Below are 19,552 nucleotides of genomic sequence, written 5' to 3' on the forward strand. Positions count from 1 at the left end.
AACCTTTTTATAAAAATGTCTTTATTCCACACTTTATTCTCTGTGTGAAATGTTATAATTGAACACTTGGTAATTATATATTATGACAAAAGTTACACAATAAGAATGATCAATGACTAATTGTTCATAGCATTTGTCTCAAAGATTTTTTATTTGTTTTCTTTTTTAACATATTTCAATTTATTTTTTGCATAGAATTATTTCATTGCTTTTACACAATTAGTGTGACATACTATGGTTAAGTGGTGCAGAAGATCTCTTAACGTTCTGCTCATGGTTAAGTTTAAATGATTTAGAATCAATTAGACATTCATGTATCCAGTAGCAAGGTTATAAATTTCTCTTGAAAGTTTATAACAACTGGCTTTGTGTAGTTTTTGTACCAAGCAAATACCATTTCACACTGTGGAATTATTGGGTTGCAATGAAGAGATTTCTCACGTCATTGCAACAATAAATAATAAAAATGAACTTGATTTAAAAAGAACACTTATCTGCATTCAATCAACAAAACAAAATCCAGAAGGTACATGAAAGGTAGTATTTTATTAAAATGTGATATGATATATTAATTATTTAGAACTCTGAACAAGATAATATTTTAACTTTACTAAATTGGTTGCAAAATATTAAATTCTGAAAACTGCATTCTAGTGATGGAATTGTGTGGCAAACAAAACTTCATGAGAAAAATGTGTTTTCTTGCAATTCTGAAAATCCCAGAGGACTTTAGTTGCTACAAGCATAACCAGTACTGTTTAGGGTATGACTACTTTAATAAAAAGGTTACAGTAAATTAATATTCACAAGTCTTTACTGGCTGAAAAAAATACTTAACTCTGCCCAAAATTACTAGACCTGAACTAATAACAATATGTAACACTATTAAGTCATTAATCTATTTATACAAACAGGATTCCCATTTAATAATGACTAGCTATGGCTATACAGGTAGCACTGAAAAGTCACGCTGTTGTCACATGCTTTAAGTTGTTTGATTTATTGATTTACCAGAATACCTTTGTTTCTATACTTTCTTCCAGCTTGTAAATTATAAACATTTTAATTATTTCAATGTGTTCTTCCAAAACATCTATCCTTACCAACTATTTACTTAAAAGGTTATATTTTTATGCACATAAAGTTGTAAATTATTTTTAAGACTTTTCACACTGATGATAAAACTAGGAAAATATTCTGAAATATCAGTAACTAAAAAATCATTTGATAACAACATTTTTTAACACTTCAACTTCTTCACCTTATTAATCATTTTAACCTTAATTAGTATGGATTCCAGCTAAAACAATTAACATTATAGTAAACTCTGGATTGAAATTCCAAAACCCAAGTATATAATGAGTTTTGTTAAAATTAGGATGCAATGAAAACACTATAAAAAATATGTATTATTGAGGAAATTGTTGACAAATCAAGGTATTACAAAATTGCATTGTTCCAGTTTTATTATACTCCTATATTCAAGTCTTTATACACCAAAATGTGGTGCAATTACCACAATACTGCAATATTCAAGTCAACTAAAAGAAAACTGAAAGTGTGCACTGTTGATCCCCTTGGATCCAACAAAACCCCAAAACAAATGTATCCTTATAGCAGACTGTGGATTGAAAATCTAATGAAAGTTAATTTTAACAAATACAAATAATACATATTTCAGCATTCCATAACAATTTTGCACTTGTTTTCTCAACTTGACTGACTGACTGGCTCTGCAACTACATTGATAATATTGGTGAAATTTTGAAAGACATACAAATGTAATGTACAATACAAACATGAGAATTTTATGTCTTGTATTTTTCTTATTTATAATGAATGTCATGAAGTAATATTTATTTTCATCAACATAAATTTACTGGTTTAAGTAATCTTGTGAAAATATGGAAGGAAAAACCCACAGAACAGTAATCGTATTTTCAATTTGTTACACACTGTGTATATTAAATGTTTTCATGTAAAACAATTAAGGATTAAAGAAGAAACTTAATCTTAAAGACATCTATTGTTTAAATGATGGAAATTTTGAAAATGTATTTAAAAATACACAAAACAAGCTGAAAACAGAATGATTAGTGTCATTCAAAAATGACCTATTACTTGAAATTTATCAATTGAGTTTGTTCCACTAACTGCTCAGTTTTACCAAATACCTATAACTTTACACCCTGACTTGAAACAGTAACTAGTGATACTCTGTATGCATATACATATTTTCAATCACAATGACACTTATCCATAAAAATGCATTAAAAAATTCCATTATTTCTTGAGTTATAACTGGCAACCTGTCAGACTATTCTGATGGTATATCATTTTAATTTAGTGTAGATTCTTTATGAACATCATGCATTTATGAATTTAAAAACTTAGGTAAAGAAGCAATGATATGTTCTCATGAAACACAGATATAAGACAAATATTTTGTGAATTCCATATACAGTTTTTCTATCAAATTTTCTAAGTCTGTATGATGGCTTCTTCAAAATTTCTTGTAGCTTTGTAGGTTCCAGGGTATGAAAGTACTCATGTAGAAGTAGCAGTTCTACTGAAAAATATATTATTTACTGCATGAATTGAAAATTTTTATTAAGATATTAGGATAATCAATATCTTTCACATAATCAGTGGATGTTTCTTCTGAGACCACATACAAATGTGATTTTGGGCTAAAAATGTCTTGGCTTAACCAAGGAAAAATTTCATAAGTTTACTTTATGGTATATATGTGTACCTGTAAATAAAAATACTTGGAAAGTGTACATTTTCTAGAACTTCTACACATACCCATGCAATGTGTTTGGCTGATCTCAGTGATACTTCCAACAAATCTTTCACATAATATTTTGCTACAAAAACCATATCAGGTGTTAAAATGAAAGTTACAGAAGATACATAAAAGTGGCAAAAATGTTATGTTAAACCTGTTCCATGATATGCTGTAAAGTTTCCTAAACCAAATTACAACCACATTTAAAGAGTGCAAAGTGTTCAACAACTGAAAAGAGAAACTGAATTAATCCATCAATTCCTTAAAAGTATATCTATGATACTATATTGTATCAGAAGATGTCAAGTAAATAAAACTGGACTAACAAAAAATGACAAAGCCAAAGTACCATTCCTTGGATTATATTATGTTAATGCTTGTAAAAAAACAAAATAAAATTTTAACATAAAGTGGTGAGTGACTCATTTTAAAATACATTCAAAGCCCTATATGAACAGTAACTTACTATTTCTACTAATTTTAATGGTATCCAACTAAACTGTGTAACATCTACAAAAAGTTTAATGGTGAAACATACATAAAAGAATAAAAGTTATCAACAACAAGACTATCTCAGTGAGAATAACTTTTTAAACAATCTACCAACAGCTACATAGCTGTTGTTTCTTAAGAGTAAAAAACATATTCTACTGCAACTGATTTAGCCAGCAATATGTTTTATGTAATAAGGACCACCCCTCTAGTTATAATAGAAAAATGGTAGCAATGTACTAACTATTAATGTACACATAAGCAAAATGAATATGTACTAAACAAAAGAAGCTGACCAATGAGTTTGTATCAAGACAGGAGCATCCACCAATCAAGTGTATCACTTGAAATGAGTGAAGTGAACTGTTTAAACATAAGGAAAAAGTAAAACTTTCACAAAACAAGATACTTATTTTTTCTAATTTTAGCATGTTATTTTGACTTAAAACCTTGCTACATTTTAATCACAACTGTTTATTCACACACCAAGACATTTAATACATTTTGAATAATCATTGTTTTAACACATATTACAAGTTCAAGTGTAAAAGATTACCTTAGAAGAAACTACAGTGTTGTCTGGAAACTTTCCTTCTAATTCATCTTCTTTCCCTGGTGGGTGTCTGTGGCCAACATACACTGTTCTAGACTCTTCATGAGCCTTTCGACTTGAAGCTCTCTGAAATCAAAGAAGTATCAAATATAATTCAGTATACAAATCTGTAGCACAAACACCAATATATGGAAAAAAACTTCCATTAAACTATAGATGATTTATACAGTATCAGAGTAAAACACACTCATTAAACATGGGAGTAGACAAAATAAAATTATAGCCATAAAGACTTTGGGATATTTAAAGTTCTACTACTATTTATTTTTTGAAACATTTCTCTAATCATTTCAAATGCTGAAGGGCAAAACAAATTTTGCATTTTTGAGACACTGACTTAACCTTCAAAGTTCTAACTAGTTTTTAATTTCCTATATTTTATGATTTGTTTAATCTCTTACATTACTGATGAATTTACGTTTCCCTTTCAGTCAATTCCAACTAAACTGAAACAATATTTATAGAATTGTACAATCAAAACTACAAACAAACAAAGTTTGGCAGATACATGAATATAGAAATATCAAATACTGAATTCATGTCTTATTCCAAAAATATAGAAATACTATTTTTTGTAAAAACACAATGAATGTGAACCACTGTTCACAAAACATTAAGTTTCTTTCTTGTTGTAAGAGTGTTCACTTTATGTTCACATATGCTATACTGTAATTATTATAAATACAAATACTTTATAAACAGTATTGTAACATACACATACAGCTATACATTAAATACTAAACACAATAAATGTGAGATAAGGATAATCTGTTTACCATTAAATCCCAAGAAGTCAAAATAAGTATCAGTGTTAATTAATAATTTACTGTAGCCAACTGTATGGTATAATACCAATATATGAGGTCATTCTATAAGTGCAATGACTACACTGGTATGATATTAATAATATATACAACCAGTGAATTGTAAAATTAAAACATTGCTCACTTATCAACCCACTTTCGTAAAACTGTTTGTAAAAAGAGGGAAGTAAAATGTACTAAAATTTTCTTTTTTGCAAAAGTTAAGTATGACAGGTGATGTCAATGCTGAAGAGTGCAGAAACAAGGTCGGGATTAATACACAAAACCACACAAGTCAATAAATAGGCCACCAGCTCTTTCCAATAATAACTTTTATCTACAACTAAATGCTGAATTTCCATCAGTTGTGTGAATTCAGGTTTGAATAAAAGCATTTAAACTGAATAATGCTATACAGTCTTACAGTGGATAATAATCATAAACTTGTAGCTTAATTGACCTTATTCTTTTACCACTTACATATCCATGGGGTAATTCATGGTTGGTATTGCTGGACATTAACTAAGTTTCAAATAAATTAATGGAACTTTTGCACATGTAAAATATGAAAAATGAACAATGTTGAACTGATTCACAATAAATTTATTACAAAAAAAGCAGAGTCCTAAAAAGACTACATGTTTCAGTGGCATTCTATGCCACCATTATCAAATTATGAATTACATACATCACATCCAATCACATAATTTCACACAACACCTTCAGCACCATCTTCTCTTTGAACATAATTTCCTCCAACTCTCCCCAAAGACCATACAGAAAATATTTTTTAATATTTCATTTTTCCAACACTTAGATTGTTATATTTATTTTTCTCAGTTTATACTGATTTTATAATATTTAGTTTCTACTGTACATAACTTTGAGCTTTCTTAATTCCTCTTTACTAGAAATGGTAAGATTTTGTTAAAGATTACAAGTATTTTATACACACAAAGAATGAGACTATTTGATCTAAAGGTTTGTTATTTTTATATTGTACTTATTTGAATATTATCATTAAGTAATATTGCAACATAATGTTAAAAATCAAGAAACTGAAAAAATGTACACAACTTGTATTCTTTCAAAGTCATCTTAAAAGATCTTTTGGTTATGTTATTAATTAAAAGTTTTTACATTTTCATACAGTTTCTTGCAAACATTTCATTCTCCCTTCCTGACTTTTAATATTATTATTTATTGCAACATTGGGCATCCTTAAGCGATATTGAGTATCATCAGCAAAGATACTTTACCTTTGGGCAGCATATCGTGACACTTATGACACAGGTAGATAGGCATTATATTTACAAGTCAAGAATTACTAATGAAAAAACTTTAAACTGAAACTAAGTTTTTTGTTTTCACTCCACATTTTACTCTGGTCAACTCATGAATCAATCACATTTAATTATCCATACATGGACATTGACCATTGAATTGAGGCAAAATATGGGTTGTATTTTTAAAAAATATTAAACTTTCCTAATGCACATTTAAAACATAAATAACACAATTAACTAAAATAGAAAACTGAAATGTAAATAAAATTTAACTATGGAAATTACCTATTTTTCTCTACAAACTTTGCTTTTTTAACCTGGGAGCATATAACAAAAACATGATGGGAGACTATATTTGGGGGCTGATACGTGAAAGTGATTTACATTACAGTTGCAGATCTTGAAAAACTACTCACTTTTAAACATTTTTGTATAACTTCAGTATAAATACATGTAAATCCTGATTTATATGTTGCTTTATTCGGACCTTATGTAAATAAAAATGTGCAAATTTGCCCATTTTTACATTTTACTCTGGCCAACTCATGAATCAATCATGTCTAATTATCCATACATGTAAACTGAACATTTTAGTAACATGTTTCATGTTAAATACACAAATGATGCACATAAAACTTATTTAGCATTTATCTTTCAGAGGCTTCATATAGTTGTGACTCAGAACACAATACCTACTTTACTTCTAATCTGTATTGTATGGAAGATAGTAACAAGAACCTCTCCTTATCAATAAGATAGTATTTTTGTTCAAAAACCATTCTAATTGCTGTACTTACAGAATGTTCAAGCAAATACAATGTACAAGTACTTGTACTATCATCACAGATGTTTCTTGTTATATATAGTCATCCTCTTTTTTTTTCAAACAGCACTCTTACTCTTGAAGTATATGACAGTTATACAAGTTTATATGTGGTATATGCAAATAGATATCAATTTTATATCATAGTTCTATAAATGAAAATATCTTGTCTATGTATACAGAATTATGAAGTAACACTAAAAACTTTATTGAAACTATTAGTTGTTTTGCAGTTGGCTCAGTATAAAATACTGAAGTTCGTGTACACATTTACACATATTAAGTATTTATACTATAATGTTTATGCAGTTTGTGCATCTTCACAAAATTTGGTAGGCTTTTAATAATGATTCCAAGTTTTTTTGCACACAAAAATTTTCAATGTTCAAATTTTTTTAATGAAGTACTTTTACTAAAGATTTGTTTGTGAAATTAAAGATTATTTTGTTACGAGTTTGAGTGCAAGTGATTTTCACATCATGATTAAAAACTATTCTTTATCCCAAAAATCTCAAATACCATTTATGTAATCTCTTAAACCTCCTAAATAAATTTCAAACATTTATTTTCAGTAAGACTGTATTTCATTTGTTATTTTCTCTATCCTAACTATAGGGAGTCTGTCAATTTAACTGACTTAGTAACTACCATAAGAAAAGTAGGATATGGATATAAATTATGCTTTATTTGTTCTAGAATAACCATACAAATTATACCATAAAAACAAATGTTTAGTCTAACTGGCTTAAATTTCATAACACTATTTTGTATATTCTGTAATATTTATGTAATTATGTATAACAGAAAATATTTATAAAGTATTCGAATATTCAATAAATATTGAAATATAAAAGTCATGCAAATGGACATAATTGTACAAAAGACTTAAGGCTTCCAATTTTGATTGTCTAAAATGTTCAAATTACACAAAACTAAAATCTGGGTCACACATTTTCTTGAGTCAAGGAGGGGGAGGATTGAGTGGGCGAAACTATTTTCCAGTCTCCAACCTGCCAAACTTATTTGGCAATCCCTGTGTACACATCTATACACAAATTATACAAAGGTGATGATGTTTTTTTACAATTGATATTTAACACTTTTAGGTAAAAATGTTTACATTTACTTATTGTCAAAATCTTATTGATAGTTGTTATCCATGGTATGACCAAACAATAGTTAAAGACAAACTGAATATATAAAAAAAGATTTTAAAATTGATTATAAAAAATTCAGATCATACAAGCATGTTAAAAAATTGTTTCTTGAGTTACAAACTCTACTGTACAAGCAAGATATACTGTATCATAACTAACTTTTACAGATCACTGTTTGTGAATACCAGAAATGCCAGTTAACCTATACATACAGACTTCTACATTTAATAGCTAATTTTGCTTTTCATACACCTGGAATTCCAACTTCACTTACCTATTTAAATAAAAAATAAAATGTAAGAGGATCTATTCATGTATAACAATTACTAGTTACGGTCTTTGCAAAGAGTTGTGTAACATGTTAGTACCAATGCATGTGTGCACACTGGCTCACCATACAATGAAACACCAGTACAAGTTTTAAACTAATGTAGGTTAACTAGTTTCGTTTAGCTTTAACGTAATCTGCTGGCATGAATAAATACATACAGCAATGAAGATTAACATGCAGCACATGCAGTACTTTATGTAGTACATAAGCCTGAAAAAAAGTTTATCAAATTTACTTTTTGACACGGAATACAAACTCGTCCAACCTCCAAAAATAAAATATTGTCATTTTCATAGTTCTTTACTGGTTGCAGCTATTTTGAAGTTATGTAAGTACAACACAGATGTACATCACTTTTTAGAAATTCAATTAAGAGGAGTTACACTTTAGATGAGTTGCTTTATGATGGGCTAAAGCGATATTTTTCGCAATTATTAATCAACCCACCAACAAAAGAATCCTGGCTAAAGGCTTGTGCATATTCTAGTGCAGTTTTACAGTTTATTTTGTCAGAACCAATAAGCTCATAGTATAAATATTAAATAAAGCATTAAAAAATAACTTACATCAGTATCACAAAAAAATAATCACTTGTAAGACATAGAAAACACTTGGTCATTTGATGTAATTATTGTCAACATGATGACACTGTACAGTACTAGAATAATACAAGAAAATTACTCATGAACTAATAAAACAAATACATTATATAATTTACAATTCTACTTGTAAATGATTATACAGTAAAAGTGAAATACACATATGAAGAGTAAACTTGTAATTCAACATTGTTCATAATTTGATGTTTAATGACAAATTTACTCTCACTTAAAATATGGATGTAATGATATAAAAGTTATCCACTTCCTGATAAGCTGCTTAAAATAATCAGGTGACTATTTCTTAACTTTCAACTACTACATCATTTTGTAAATAATATTTCAGGCAATTTGTGTACAAATGTAATTATATATATGACAAGTGCAAAGTAATGCATTTGGGTCATCACAATTTGGATATTATGATTACTGTAGAATGAAACACATTCAATAACAAGATTGAATAATACGATCTCAGCCATGTGGTGGATAAGGCATAATTCTTTGAGGTAGTGTTTTGTTATGAATAGCAATACTAATAACAATTTTAGTGTATTTATAAATATGTTGATTACAAGTCACAAGATGTAACTACTTCTCTGCAGCCATCATTAGCTGGACCTGACATGAATTCTGTGAACAGTTTTGGTTTCCTTATTTTGAGAAAGAATACTCACTTATCAGAAACAATTCAGAATAGAGCTACTAAAATGATTCTAGTTTAAGGTTTACTTATGTCTCTCTTGAGAAAAGAAGTACAAGAGGTGATACGACTGAAATTTACACACTTATCACCAAGGATTGACAGGATAAAGGGCAATAATATTTTGTTTTATTGTATGAAAATAATAGAATGAGATAACATAAGTTATAGTTTTAAAGAAAAAACAGCTTAGGTCCTAGTTAAGAAAATTTTATTTTTTATAACACAACAATTAGTATGGAATGAGTTGCCACCAAAACAGTGAAGAGGGCTACCTTATAGGAGTTTGGAAATGGAGTAATAATTTTCTGAAAATATAAATGATTGGTTTAAATTTTTATATTTCTCAAGGGCTTATAAATGCAAGGTAGTTAAGGGATTAAATGGTCCTTTTATGTTTGTATATTATGACTGAAGTGTAGAAGTGTTTTTTTTAATGGCAATTGTTATAGGCCACCTGATCATACAGCTAATGTCAGTGGGAAACTGTATAAAACGATGAGAATTTTACAGAGCCCACAAGTGAGGATGAGAGGTTTTGAAGATTCAGGATAGTTTATATATAAAATAGTTAGGGAACTAGCCAGAAAAGGTGCAATTTTCAATTTATTGTGAATGATTAATGAGGATTTGGTTGCAAGAGTTGAAATTTATGAAGAAGGGTGACCACTGCATAATTACGTTTGATGTTTTACATGTTTTGATGAAAAGAGGAAATTAAATGTTTGTTTCAAGGTTTAAGAAAGCCAATTTGGAAACCATGAAGCAAAATTTTATCAGTAGTGAATGGAGACAATAAGTTAAAAGGTGCTATGCATGAAACAAAGTTTCAGTGTCTTGCATTAAAAATCTTTCATGTTTCATGAGGTATGTATGCAAGCTGCTGGTACCAACCGTAGTATCTCATGGGTAGTACAATTCAACAGCGCAATGTGAGCTACAGGTTTCTCAAGTGATTTACAACTTATAATGCCATTGACAGAAATTGATCACAGTTCAAAGGGCAATAAAAATGGTAATAAAACATCAAAATTTAATTACTGAGAGATGTATAATGTTACAAATTTAGAGCTACTTAGGATAAACAAATTTAGATTAATATTACAATATAAAATCATTATAAAAAGGAAAAGGGGTAATTTAGACTTATTTATTTTTCGTGGTTACAAGGTTTGTCAAATTGAATGATCCAACTTTAAGTTAAGTTTGAGAAAATAACATGTAACTTATCAAATTTTACTGAAAAAATGTTTGTAGTGTATTTGGAAGGTCTTAGGATTACAAAAAAGTAAGATTTTTGAAAGAAGGAAAAGTACTTTTAATCTACATATGAAAATTAGCTTGCACATGAACTGTTCAAAGCAAATACTCAGTATATTCATGGACAAATGTTTATTTTAGTTATTAAAAATACTTCACTAAAAATATGACTTTTTATGTGTTAAATACTTGTAGTATTAACTGAAATACTGCCAAATTTTATGAAGATATACACACTATATTGGTTGGTTTGTTGTTTTATGGCTATCTGCACCAAACATCCGTTAAAAAGTTAAAATTAAATTTAGTAAAATTTGTAAAAGGAAATTAAGGTAAAACAAAACAACGTTTTTAAAAAAACATAAATAACATTAAAACCAAAGTTTACATATAGTCTACAGTGGTAAGAGAAAAACTAGAGTAATACAAGTTGCAAAGGACTTTCTGTAGCATAATTGTAATTATCATAACTCAACAGGAAGACTAACAGGTAAGTTCAAAAACCACCACCAGTCACTTTAGCCTTTCCAATCCTGGTTCTGAGTTCTTTAACATTATGGCCATTTTCAGAAAGTAAAGTTATAAACGTTTTAAAAGACTTGTATCAAAATTTTAATTATAACTTGCCAGAATGATTAACAAGTAGTTCAAACATCAGCATTAGTCACATAAAGTTGGCCTTTCCAGTCCTGGCTTCAAGTTATTTGATGTTATAGCCATTTTTTAATTTCAAATTGAACTAGATGGACTTTGATTCTTAAAAGAGACTCACATTAAAAAAGGTCTAATGTCTGAACTGGAGAAGTGCAGAAAGCCCCAGTGCAGAGCCAAGTCCTTGAAGATGAATGGGGTCTAGCATCTTTAAGGCTGAGGTCCTTGCAGAGCAATAGGCCAGTGATCCATAGTCAAGTGTTGATTGAATAACAGCATTATATATCTTTAGCATAGAACATCGATCTGCTTCCCAAGTTGTGGAAAAGACATGGAGGATGTTCAGTGCTATTGTACATTTGACCAGCAGATGCTTGATGTGTGGTATAAAGGTCAGCTTATGGTCAAAGATAAGCCCCAAGAACTTTGTCTCAGGGACCACAGGTAGCACAACTTCACCAACACGGAATTCAGGATCAGGGTGAATACCCTGTTGGCAGCAAAAGTGCATGCAAACGGTTTTAGAGGGAGATAAGTTAAAGCCGTTTGCTATAGTCCACTTCAGTAAACGATTGAGGGCAATCTCTAGCTGCCACTCAATATACCTCATGTTCGATGACTGACATAAGATATGCAAGTCGTAGATATAGAGCCCGTTTGCAACAGTAAGAGTGAGTTGTTTAGTGATGGCATTAATCTTTACACTAAAAAGTGTGACATTCAAAGCACAGCCCTGGGGAACTCCAAGTTCCTGTAGAAAAGAACAGGAAAGTGTTGAACCCACATGAACTTGGAATCTCCTGTCCATTACAAATTTTTAAATAAAAATGGGCAAATGGCCACGTAACCCATGTATATGGAGGTCTTGCAAAATGCCATACCTCCATGTTGTATCATAAGCCTTCTCAGTATCAAAGAATATTGATACAAGATGTTGTCACTTGAGAAAGGCTTCTCTGATAGACTTTTCAAGTCAAATCAGGTGGTCCATGGTGAAGCACTGTCTTCAGAACCCACACTGAGTGGGCAAGAGGAGCATATCTGATTCAAGGAACCAAACAAGATGAGCATTAACCATCCTTTCTAAGGTCTTACTGAATCAGCTTGACAAAGCAATTGGGTGGTAGTTTGAAGGAATCTTGGGATCATTCTCAGGCTTAAAGAAAGGTAGGACAATAGCCTGGCACCAGACATCAGGAAAAACATTCTCCTGCCAGATCCAGTTAAAAACAATAAGAAGAATAGCAAGAGAAGCAGGAGATAGATGGCACAGCATTTCATAGTGTACATCATCAGGTCCAACTGATGTACTGCCAGTTTGATTTCCATCAGTGTAAAGGGACAACTATAGTCATAGAGACTATAAGACTCTGGCCAAGTCTTGATGGCTGAGAAGGTGGAAGAAGAAGCAAAAGTACTAGATACCAGGCAAAAGGTTTCACCAAGAGTATCGGCAATGCTGTGGGTATCAGCCACTTCCTGGCCATCAGAGAGCAAGATAAAGAGGGAAACAGAATTATAATGCCCACTGACCTTTCGAATCTTGTCCCATATGACTTTGGAACTGTGGTAGAAGATAAGCTGGTTGTGAACTTAATCCGAGATTCCTTCTGTCTTTGACATCTTACCCACCAAGCACGTGCACAGGCCTGCTGGAAAGCAATGCAGTGCAATAGTGTGGAATACCTATGAAAAGTATCCCAGGCCCATTTTTTGAGTTTTCCATGCCATGTGGCAGGCAGGATTCCACCACAGAGGAGGATATCATGGAAAATGTGTTGATGTTTTAGGAATACATTGAGCAGCTGTTTGTATAATACAGTCAGTTACTGTTGCCATACAGTCGTCTATTAATGACTTATAGACAATGGCAGGATCAAATTCTATGACAGCAGTGAAAGAGGGCCACTTTGCTTGATCCAGTTTCCACCAGAGCAAATTGGTCGGGTGTCATTGACCACGACCAATCTCTCTCAAAATTATAGGAAAATGATCACTGCCCCATGGATTACTGTCAACCCTCCATGAAAAATTGTAAAATAATGAAGAGGAGCAAATTGAGAGATCAATAGCAGTAAAGGACTGAGTATATGCATGGAAATAAGTAGAAGAGCCAGTATTGAAAAAAGAAAGATTGTGATCAGAAAGCAAATGCTCTACAGAGCGACCACTCCTATCAATATCAGCACTTCACCAGAGGGAATGATCCCCACTGAAGTCCCCCAGGATGAAAAAGGGAGATGGCAACTAGTCAATGAGAGAATCAAAGTCTGATTGATCATGTGTCTCTCCAGGTGACAGTTAGAGAGAACAAACAGTGATGGTGTGACCCAAGGAAACATGAATGGCTATAGCCTCCTCGGGTTTGTCAAGTGGCAAAGACAGGGTGGGCACGTGCTGATCAACCGGCAGTGCCAACCCTCCATGAACTCGTCTATCACACAGCCTGTCATTTCTGTACAAAGAGAACTGCGAATTGGGTGGAGAACCCTTTTGTTTATGGCCACATCCTTTTTCCTTATTGTTCTTGTTCAAGGGAGGTCTATTGACCTCCATGGATCCTGCCCTGGGTCAATTGGGCAGGTCTCATGCTGTTGGAAGGGAATTCCAGTGACTGAGGATGTAAACAAATGATTGTTTTGCATTTTGGGGTGGGAGAAAAAACGTATCTGAGGAAATGCCTGTACCTGGAACCAACGGATGTGGATCTTGGGATTTGTTGGAATGTATGTAAGGGACACAGATAGGTGTTGAAGTTGATTCATTAACTTTTTTAACCATGGAAGTCAAAAAACTTCATTTGTCTGGAGGATGATTCTGTTGGAGGCACAGAAAGATCTGTCTGCACTCCAACTGTAGTTATGGAACAAAGTGCAGCAGCATATGTCCAAATTGAGGTGGTGGACAGCAATTTTCAATCCTCAGGATAAGTAATGTTATGAATGGTTTTCAAATGCTGCACCTCTTTTTCTTCCAACCATTCTGGGCAAGAACAAAAGTAAAACAGGCAAGAGCCATTGTAACTGATGCAATGAGGGTCCATTTCACACTCGTAGGCATCATAATCCTTGCCACTGCAACGAGCACACATCAAGGAACTACGACATGATTTCTTCGAGTAACCAAACTACTGACACTGAAAACATAGGAGACAGTTTGGAATGTATGGCCATACTCTGCAATTAAGATAACCTGCCTTAATGGTGGCAGGCAGATGTGGTGATGGAAATGTGAGAATGAGGGCATTGGTCGTCACCATAATTACATCTTTAGAGATATGTCTCACTGCAGAAATCTCCAACTCTGGGATGTTCTTCCAATCCCTCTCAACAATAACTCCTTGTGATGAATTCAAAGTAGCATGAGGTGCAACTTCAATATGTATATCCCCAATTGCCTTTGAATGCAAGAGGAGTTCACTTTGTTGAGATGAGGATGTTTCCACCAACATGTCACCAGATCGAAGCTTCTTCACTGACTTTGGAGAGTCAGCAAGTCCCTCTAGTCCCTTTTGAATCTAAAAAGGAGACATTTGCCCTAATGGTTTGTCTGAAAGTGAATGCAATATAAGAAAAAGAGATACAACAGGTGGTACAAATGGTGAAGATTGCTGCTCAGAATCTTCAAGATGTGGTTGTTTACCTATAGACTTTTTTCACTATTTTATTGAGATTTGTAATTGGAGTATCCACAATAAAGAAAGGGAAATTTTGGTGCCCACTGACCCCACCCATCATGGAGCCCTATGAGGGGACACACTACAATGTCAAACAAGGACACTGCAGCAATGCCAGGGTTTCATGAGCACTATACCCAAACACCAGCATCTGATACAATGTCCACAACACCTGTTGAAAACATCTAACACTGGTACTTGGTTGACCCTAGCCCGAGTGGACCAGTTGATTGACCCAAAGGGGTCATACCAAGGCTACCCGTCTACAGGAATTCAAGGCCAAAGTGGTGTGTTAAGGTTGGACCCCTCATCTTCTCCTCCCCTTCACGGGTCACCGTCTAACTGTCCCACATGACCAACCCATGGGTTGTACTAAAATTTCAGATGCATAAATTTTTTTGGCATGTGAATCTATGTATAATATTTTTTCTCTTTTTTCAGACTTTTTTTAATATTTTTTTTATATGTTGAAATACAAGTTTCAACCAATCTGATGTACCAGTAAATATTTTTTATGCTTCTGAAAAAGAAAATCAAGATTACATTCTTTGGAAATCGAGGAAAATTCAGATATTAAAAATAAAGATTATGAAGATTCAAATTATGACCTTCTAGCAATTAAACTTTCAACTAAGAAGATGAAAAAGCCCTGACAACTGAAGATTTGGAAAATACAGTCTGAAACTGAAGCCTAAACTAGTGGTATTACCCAGCAGCACACTCCATCTTATGGATGATGCCCAGTGAACAATTCCCATCCTAAAAACTTTCACTTATTGTTCCAAGTTGTGGATCATCTACAAATGCTATAGTAATGCCTTTTGATGCAATTGAGCTTATGGTAAATGATAAAATTTATAATATTATAGTTCAACAAACAAGTCTAAAATTATCACCAAACTAAGGTAGCTGATAACACAAAGGTAAGCAAGTGGAAAAACCCTAACTGTGATGAAATAAAGTTTTTTGGGGAATTATTATGTACATGGGACTTGTGAGATGTCCAAAAATTCCCTACTACTGGCAGAAAGGTCTCTTCTACAGGAATTTTTACAAACCACAAATAATGTTAAGAAATAGGTTTCAAGCACTCCTATGTTTTGTCATTTTGCAAATAATCAAACAACTGGGAGAAATCATTCAGGAAAAATTAGAAGGTTAGTTGAGATTCTTGAAAAAACTTTTACATGAGCTAATATTCCAGGTGAATGCATTGCAGTAGATGAAACAATGGTGCTATGCTGAGGTCTCCCAGTGTTTCATTAATATGGTTTGAAAGTGTATAAACCGTGATCCCCAAAGTTACACCTATATCAACACTGTTTTTACTGGAAAAGATGACACACAGCAACAGTGAGGGTGTCCCTTAGATGGATTCACTCGTGCAACTCAAACAGTCCTTGATCTTACTAAAAACTATCTAAATGCAGGGAGAACAATCACCATAGGTAATTTGTAAACATCAATTGATTTAGCAGAGGAGCTGCTAAAGCCTCAAACCCACCTTGTGGGAACATTATGAACAAACATAAAGAGTAACCCCAAGGAAATTATAAGTGCCAAACTAAAGAAGGAAGAAATTGTAGGTCACTAACAAGAAAGATAATAGAATTGTGACTGCAAAATGGAAGGGCAAAAGTGATGTTCCTATGTTGTTAACAAAGGATAATCTGAGTTTTAAGGAAACTGAACAGAGAATCAATGATGTGGATGTCAAAAACCCAGAAATGGTTCTTAATTACAATATCATAAAACAAGGAATAGACATATCTGATCAAATGTCCAGTTATTTTTTACTTTGAAAGAGTATTAGATGGTATAATAAGATTGCTTTTGAGATTTTGCTAAACATGGCAGTGGTAAATACTTTGGTATTATTCAATAAAGCACACAAAAGAAACAACTACAAATACACAAGTTTCAAATATGAATCACTGTATCACTGTAAATGCTCAAGCAGCAGTAACACCAAAGACAACAGCAGGTAGAGCCAATACATGGCACATTATGAAAGCTTATACTGAAAGAGTCAAGTCTAACAGAATAATTCATAAATGATAAACTGGCTGCTACAGTGAAATAAGAAAGACAATGACAGCAAAAGAAACAGATAGAAAGACCAAAACGTTTGCACATAATGTGATGAATGTGAAGGTAGCCCTACTCTATACATTACTTGTTCCAATAAAAGACATAAGGTCATATAACTTCAAATTAAACCTATAATAATGATAAGTGTCACTTTGTACTGCTTTCTTACTATTCATTATTTTTATTTTCATGGCAAACATATGTTTTCTAATCTCTTTTGGAAATAGTATGTTGGAAAATTTACATAATATTTACTTCAAAAATTCTTTTTTATGCTTTTTTTACATTCACTGTGTTAAAATAACTATATTGTTGCAAAATTCATTTTTTTTATCCACTTATGTCTAAATAAAGTTATTTGCTAAGTCTATTTTTACATACTATATACAACTATCAAGTAAATAAAACATAGAAAAACTTTAAAAGATAGGTGGGCTTAAAAAAGAATTGTATTAGTAGCTGTTGTGCCCCAGCCAATAAGTGGTCCTTTAAAAAGAAAATAGAGTATGTGGGGTCATGTGGGAGCCAACATGTTAGCGTGTCAAGGAAAGTGATAGTATTCTATGCACTATCATTTTTCATACTTAATAACAAAACTGGTAAGATTAAGGTACACAATCATAAGTTGTGTCAGAGTGTATGCTTGAACAATAAAATTCAGTGATACATCAAACAATAGCTCTCTTCAAGCTCTGTGCTGAATTTTTTTTTACATATATTCCAGAAGAATTTGCCATTTCAAAACACAAAAACAACTTTAAAACCATTAATAAATACTTTTGATCACTGAACTTGAAAAAAATGAGGCCATAAAATAAACTAAGTGGTCTGTATTACATAATTTATAAACCTATATATATATATACACACACACACACACACACACACACACATATATATCTACCTCATTTAAATTAACAGCATGTCAAGAACATGATGAATTAGAACAGTATGCAGACAATATTACCTTGACAACAGTTTCGTTTATATCATAACAGGTACATATCTTGATGATGAGAAACCCACTTGAAATAAAAATGTAACACTTTTACTATTAAAGCAAAGAACAATGTTTTGACCTTCCTAGGTCATCTTCAAGTTAACAAAGAGAGAGTTTGCAACTGACCATTGCTGAGCATGTTAATACTCATGCCAGCCATTCTGAGGAACATATCTGTCAATGAATTGAATACAAAATCTTTCCTTTACTTTAATAGGTAGAAGTTCATACTTGTATTTTAACATTTTATTATTGACAGTTTTTACTTCATTTACCAATATAAATTGAAGTTACTTTATTATAGTTATATTATATCTCACCATGTTGCAAGTTTCACACAATGTTTTAGGTTACCAGGTAAAGCAATTTTTTTGGTATAGTGTACCAACCAGATATTTGATGGTTCAAAAGGTCAATTTACAGGTATGAATATTAACTGTTCTTTATTAATGATTAAATACATAATTCAAATTGCAGTCTAAATCTACTAGTTTTTGACTATGAAATCCTCCAATTGTAATTTTTTGTTGTTTTCACTATTTAATTATTAGTGAAACTTTAAGTTTCCATACTTCGTTAATTGTAAATCTTGTCTACATGCATTATAGTGTACTTTAGTGCCAAGTATACTCTACCTGTTAGATATCAATTATAATATCTAAAGAAAAAAACAAACTTTCCTGCTACTATCAACGACAGGATCAGTGATAATGATGCTTAGTTTAGTTTGCTTCAGACACCCAATATATACAACAATGCTCCACTATTACTATTAGTATTATTCACTGATAGTAATAAATGATTCTACACACAAAACAAGCACCAACATTATAAAATTCTTTTACTCTCATATCTAAACTATAGCTTAAAAATCGTTTTTTCACATTCAGATCTATTTTACATTTTAAAGTTAGTTAGGCCTTTGTTATAACTTGTATAAACACATAATGATATATTTATAACGAAATCTTAGCTTTACCCTCACAATCTTGTGTATCCTTTTGAAGATAAGGCATTCCATGTTCACTTTGAAACTTTCTCCAGCAAAATTTTTTGAATATTATGTTACGTATAAAAAAATTTGTCCATGCTTTCACGATTTTAGAACTATGTTATCTAATGAAGTATCTACGAAACACAACTACTGCTAAACTTAACGCAGTTACAAACTTAAGATTACACAAGGCCATCTAACGTTAATTTCATTAAATATTGTCATATCACTCACGTGAACTCTCTCTATTCCTCGTAATCATGTTAACATTATCATTGAGCA

General features: G+C 31.8%; 1 protein-coding gene across 10 annotated transcripts in view; it reads right to left on the reverse strand.

The window, feature by feature from the left end:
* Nucleotides 1-19,522, reverse strand: part of LOC143232474 (phospholipid-transporting ATPase IF-like) — a 113,014-nt gene extending 93,492 nt beyond the window's left edge. For 9 of the 10 annotated variants that reach the window (XR_013017557.1, XM_076467993.1, XM_076467994.1 and 6 more), the window contains exons 1-2: nt 19,256-19,521; nt 3,840-3,962 (exon numbers count right to left, since the gene is read on the reverse strand). Coding sequence is in view for 9 of the 10 variants with exons in the window: in XM_076467993.1 (XP_076324108.1) it covers nt 3,840-3,962; nt 19,256-19,297 (165 nt within the window). In the remaining variant the exon portion in view is untranslated. Of the gene's footprint in view, nt 1-3,839; nt 3,963-19,255 lie in introns of all 10 variants that reach the window. The other variant, XM_076467991.1, reaches the window with a different exon arrangement.
* Between the last annotated feature and the right edge of the window lie 30 nt (nt 19,523-19,552).

This window comes from Tachypleus tridentatus, chromosome 11 (assembly GCF_004210375.1).
Source record: "Tachypleus tridentatus isolate NWPU-2018 chromosome 11, ASM421037v1, whole genome shotgun sequence".
In the NCBI taxonomy this organism is placed as follows: domain Eukaryota; kingdom Metazoa; phylum Arthropoda; class Merostomata; order Xiphosura; family Limulidae; genus Tachypleus; species Tachypleus tridentatus.